This window comes from Lygodium microphyllum, chromosome 2 (genome assembly GCF_053477565.2).
Source record: "Lygodium microphyllum isolate KBCC chromosome 2, Lygodium_microphyllum_v1.1.10, whole genome shotgun sequence".
NCBI classification, from domain to species: Eukaryota; Viridiplantae; Streptophyta; class Polypodiopsida; order Schizaeales; family Lygodiaceae; genus Lygodium; species Lygodium microphyllum.
In genome coordinates this window covers 21520904-21527016 of record NC_141136.1, presented here as the reverse complement: position 1 = coordinate 21527016, position 6113 = coordinate 21520904, and the positions used below count along the sequence as shown (strand labels likewise).

Here is a 6113-nt window from a genome sequence, read left to right as displayed (position 1 = left end):
CAATTCAACAAAATCAATCCCTTTCGTTTGGAAAAGGGTTCCCGGCCTCTTCGGCTTTCCCCATTGCTTTAGTCTGCATTTTCAGCAGCTTAATCTCTCTCTCTCTCTCTCTCTCTCTCTCCCCCATAACTCGAAAGCTATTATGTCACACAATCCTGCTCTAAATCATGCGGTAGATAGTTCGTTGGCGGACAGCCTCGCACACACATAAACACACACACACGCACAGACAGAGACAGAGACACACACACACATTCTCCCCCTCCCTCCCTCTCTCTCCTTTGGACGAATGGGTCATTGGGTTTTCTAAAAGTTCTCAATAGGCCTACTTAAACTCAGCGTCAATCGAACCCCATCGCGCAGCCTCTTATAAAGCTATTCGACCCATCTGTCTATGCATCAATTATCCACCTGAGTTTCGACCTGTCTATGCAATCGGCCATCTACCTGAGGGGCGATCAGGCCAACACAGATACCCTGTCTGACTGATCTCTGTCTGCAATTTATCCATCTTGGATTACGTCCCATTTAGGTCGCGAGCCGCCACACATGCAAAGTCGAAGCTTCTCATAATCATGGTTTATGAATCCAAGGCGCAGCGGCTTCTTCAGCTCGGTATATCGCTCACTTGCAGAGTGTCTCTCTCTCTCTCTCTCTCTCTCTCTCTCTCCCCCCGCCCCTGCACACACGCGGACTGTGACGGACACATAAAACACACTCTCTCTAGCTGGATATGATTCAATAGATTTTGCGTCTTCTACACATGAGGCATATCATGACTAAAAGATAGGTAGCTGCACTGATTCGGCAGCTTTAGATGATCACATCTAGTAGCTGCGGCTGCTGCTCGTGCGGAAGAATTAGCTCTAGGAATGTATAGACAAGCTATGGGCCACGGAGACCTTGTGAGCAGCACGATGACTCGAGTAGACGTGCAATAGGTACATAGGGTAGGGTATCGAGGGCTGCGGCTATGCGGAAGAGCATCCACGGGCGTGTGGAGGGTGTAGCAGAGCTGGAATAGCCAGGCAGAGAGAGGCGCAGAGAGAGAGAGAGAGAGAGAGAGAGAGAGAGAGAGAGAGAGAAGTTTGGCAGCCGTGGCTGGAGGCGGCTCAGCTGATCAGTGGGCGTTGGCTGCCTCGCTGAGCCTGCAAGACAGGATTAGTAGCCTCAAAGAGAGAGACTTCTCTCTCGGCTTCAATGGTGGACGGCCCTCCTCCAGCTCCGGAGCAGGAGCGCAGGCCCATCATCATCATGAGAAACAGCAGCACCAGCAGCTCCCGTCGACGGCCTCCTTATCAGAAACAGTTCCAGCTCATCACCATCATCATCATCATCAACATCATCACCAAGCTCAGGTCTGCCATGGCGGCAGCATCCTCTCGTGGGATCACGGCAGCAGACCCACTCCATCGTCGTCACCTGCATCCCTCATGCCACAGCAATCCGCCAGTGCATATAACGTTTATCACCATTCCTTCGATGCTGCTGCAGCCACCGCCGAGCACGAGCCGCGGCCTTCCTCGGGTAACCTGGCTAGCAACCCCGGTTTGATCACAGCATTCAGCCCTTCCCTTCTCGGTGGTAGTAATCATGAGCTCGCTTTACTGGCGGCGCATGATCAGGCGGCGAACTCGGCCAGCTGCTACGGTCGCCAGTACCAGCTGTTCTCCAGTCGAGGACTCAGCTCCGAGGACTTCCCAGTCAGCTCATATGGCCATCGCCTCACAACCACTGGCAGCATGAGTACTAGTGGTAGTAATCCTGGCAGAAGATCAGATGAGGATCAAACCAATCTAATAAGCGGTCATCATGCGGCCGTAGCGGCTCGCCCGGCGTTTGTGGCTTTTGTTGGGACTGATCAAGGCTCAGCTCGCGTTCATCATCATGATGGCAGTACCACTCATGAGAACGATGATGAGCGCGAAGAGAATGATGATGCGGAGGAGGCCTTGCCATTAGCCACTGTGGTGGGCAGAGTGCACGACGATCAGTGTAAACCACTCGCCGAGCTGGCATGGCCGCCGCCTGTGGGCATCATCAATCCAACCAGACACAGGCCAGCAACAGGAACTTCTAGCATTGCCATTCTGGACCATTCCTCTAAGGGAGAAGGAGCTGCTGCTGCAAGTGCTGTGCAGCAGGCAGCTATGGGAGGAGAGATTTTGAGCACACCTCACTCCATTGATCATCATCAAGCAAGATCATCGGAAGCTGAGGAACCCAGCCACCATCATCAGCCTCACCATCAACAAGAGCAACAACTTCATCATCACCATCAACTTCAGCAACAACATTCAGATCTAGCTCAATTGCAACGGCAACAGCAGATGATGAGACACTTTAGGCCTCAGCACAAGTCTAGTTCTGAGGGCTCTGTGGCCTGCAAGGACTGTGGAAATCAAGCCAAGAAGAGCTGCCTACACACAAGGTGTAGGACATGCTGCAAAAGCCGTGGGTTCGACTGCCCAACTCATGTAAAGAGCACTTGGGTGCCTGCAGCGAAGCGGCGTGAGAGGCAGCAAGCTGAAATCGCAGCTATGGTGTCTGGCCATCATCTGCCCAGGTCCAAGAGGGCTCGCACACTAGTTCTGCAGGGTGTGGCAGCGGCGGACATGATGGTGGCAGCGACCAACATCAGCTCTAGTGCTGCTGCTGCTGCGACAACTGGAAGAGCTGCCACCAGCTCCTACACTTCCCCTTCTACTGACACTCCGCCTGGCAGTTCTGATTTCTTACCGGAACAAGGTAATTCTATGGTGTAACCTAAATCTGTCTCTCGTACACACACATGCATTTCTATTACTTGGTTAATATTAGGCTGGACAGCTTTCTGCTTTGCATTTGTGCAGCGGTGAACCTATATTCTCTCAGATATATGTGCATTGTACTTAGACTCACTTTATTAATGATGCAGAGTCTGAATTGTCTGCATGCTTGTTTAAGTCGTGTCCGGTCCAGAAAGTAGGGTTCCCTTGGGGTGTAAATCACACAACTGCATCAAGATAGGGCAAAAGATTACAATGCGGATCTTTGTCTGAATTTCAAGCCACTGAAATTGCAGGAACTATCAGTCTCGTTAAGCTGAGTCATCTTACTTTTGCTTCAATACTCAAAAATGAGCTGCTTCTGTCCATAACAGTGGACTTGCATGTACATACAATGTATGGCATTCTGGAACTTGCTGCTAGCCATATGTTGCAGTGTTTCCATGAAGAGCCTTTATGAAGCATATGAATATAACTCTCTCTGGGAGAGTTGGAGCGATTAGAACTTACTGTAACAGAGCTAACGCCGATGTTAAAACCTTGGACATCAGATGGGATGCGATTCATTGAATACATTTGCTTGGCAGTTTATGACGTCTAATCAGAGTATCCATGAACTCGAGAGCTTCTATCCATACACATAAGGTCAATGGTCTCAGACCTATGTGTGACAACGGAGCAAAATGTCCAGACATACATATATATACTGAGTGTCACTTAGATGCATACACACAAATATATATACCTAAAGAGCCGGGGGGTGGCACTTTACGTGGTCTTTTAAAAATTGACGATAAAATACATGCATGCATACACAACATATACATAGCTACATACATGTAGGACATACATACATGCATGCATACGTAGAGATATATATGTATGTATGTATGTATGTATGTATGTATGTATATATAGTTAGTTAGTTGGTTAGTCTAGAGAGCGTGTATATATATTAATAGAGATATATGTATGTATGAATGTATGTACGGTAATAGATATTGTATGTATGTCTATGTGTACGTGTGCAACATACGTTGCATGCATAGATAGAAGCATGCATGCACGCACGAGAGAGAGAGAGAGAGAGAGAGAGAGAGAGAGAGAGAGAGAGGGGGGCTAATGCTACTATGATCCTTCAAATCTGCAGATGCATCAAAGTTCAGAGGAACACTGCCCTCAGAATTTAGGGCACATGCAATTTTCAAGTGCGTGAAGGTGACAGGAGTGAGCGATGGGCAGGATGAATACGCCTATACAACGGTAGTGAAGATTGGGAACCACATTTTCAAAGGCTTGCTGTATGATCAGGGCGACATCAACAAGGTGATCAGTGTGCCTACAGATCATCACGCAGTTCCTGCAGCTTCGAGTGCCACTCATGAGCTGCAGCTGGGCGAGAGAAGCACACCCTTCAGCTCAGCGAGCCAGCTGATGGACCTTGCAGGAATCTATGGGACTCCTGCAGGGAGTGCCCTTCTAGGGGGGAAGGAAACCAGCATGTCTGGCCCTTTCTAGAAGGATCGTTCCAGTCCTAGCTTATAATCCAAAGAAATGATCAGCACTCCAATCATTATGCCTGCATATGGAAAAGTACATCAATGACAGGCTAATCAGTGCTGACAGCTTCCAGGAGAAGAGGTGCAGTGCAGCCTTTATTATTACAGAGTTTTCTTGTGGCCTGCCATTTTTATTATTGAAGATCTGGTGCAGCAAAGAGCTGAAGCACAGCAAATAAGTTCTTCCTGTGATATGTAATTTTACGAGGTAGGTTAATTTTGAGGGGGAGATTGTTAAACGACAGTTTTCAATTTTGAGTTACTTTCAGGCATTTGAGACTCCATTGACTCGAGAGTTCACTCGAGAGTATGTTGTAAAATTAATCATGGAACAAGTTATAAGCTTATATTGACACTGTCAGACAACTCGACATTTGACTGAATCCCATGATGGCGGCTTTGTCATGTAACCATATACACTGATTGAGAATGCAAGCTACTTCCCCCATCCAAATATATGCTACTGGCATGAAATCTGTGATTATGATCAATCACTGTTAATCAAAATCCATTCAGTGGAGAGCTCCGACTGACTAACCCGACCATAAGAGGCTGTACTGTACTGCATCAGCCCTCGTTGTCATGTAAGTGTGCGTATCGGAGATCGTCACACGCTTCTTTTGTCAGGCAGCTAAATATTTGGCCCGATGCTGCAGAAATGTGAGGGTCATGAGTCATGATATGTATGCATGGACGGGCCTATCCATCAATCCATCATATATTAATGCAACTCTGAGAAGAATCAGACAAGTCGAGAAGAAGATATATATATAACCAGCTTCAAAAATGTGAGTGACGTACACGAAAACACGAAAAGGAGGAAAAAACAGAAAAGAGTGGACTTGTTTGGAAGCTTATTTTTAATGTTAGGTTATGTGTGTTCTGTTGCGGAGCGGTTTCGCTAGAGTATCAAAGCTTTCCTACAATGCAGACTGTCCTTTTTTCCTTTTCCCCTTTGTCTTTCGTGGAGCAGTTTGAGAGAGAGAGAGAGCTTTCACGTGTATGTGAAATCATTATACATAAGTTTGCTACACCGATGCAGACTGTCAGAGATGATTATGTAACTGATCTTTCCCCTCATTACTCCATTAATACCTTATTATTCGCATTGCTCTCTCGCGCAAACTCTATCTTAAGTGCTAAAATGCTTGTCTCTTCCTCAGTTTGTGCGCTTTTTTAATAAGGATTTTTGAAACTCACATTGCTTCCACATTTGCCTCTCACGTAACTGCTCCTGACAAACTGACGACAAAAAAGCGTTGATCTTCCAGGGATTCTTTGAAACCTTCTAGTCCGACTATGGATCATATTATCACATACAGCATCTCGGCGCTAGAATTTGAAGGGTACTCCAAGTTCTTATTTGGAAGAGCTCTGGGCTCCGACCCTTGATTGTCTCTTGTTAATCCTGAATACCCTTGTCACAAAATCAGAAGGCCATATTGTCACTCTCTTAAGTTCTCATAATCCTATCCATGTTTGGAGTAAATTCACGAAAACAACCCTTCGAACTTTGAAGGCAATACAACCCCTCAGAAGGGTGTTGTAACATTCAAGCTATTGCTTTGAAAGAAATTTCCTAAAGGATTGTATGCGATGATTAGCATGCTTTAACTTCTATTCAAGCAAGTGAAATATTGATAAGTGGAAACTAGCAAAATGAACTAGTACAACAGGAAGCGGATGTTTAAACTAGCTTTAGCAAAGCAATACTATGTCTTTGCTTAGTCAATATGCCATGCTGACTCTTACCTCATCCTAATCCCTGATGATTTTTGTGAGCTCT

The 6113-nt window shown here is 46.4% G+C and overlaps 1 protein-coding gene across 1 annotated transcript; it reads left to right on the top strand.

The window, feature by feature from the left end:
- Positions 1-1411: 1411 nt before the first annotated feature.
- Positions 1412-5365, top strand: LOC148039536 (uncharacterized). Its single transcript, XM_087691709.1, has 2 exons — positions 1412-2748; positions 3919-5365. Exons 1-2 carry the CDS (start codon positions 1434-1436, stop codon positions 4284-4286), a joined length of 1683 nt encoding a protein of 560 aa, XP_087547835.1. The 5' UTR covers positions 1412-1433; the 3' UTR covers positions 4287-5365.
- The last annotated feature ends 748 nt before the right edge of the window (positions 5366-6113 follow it).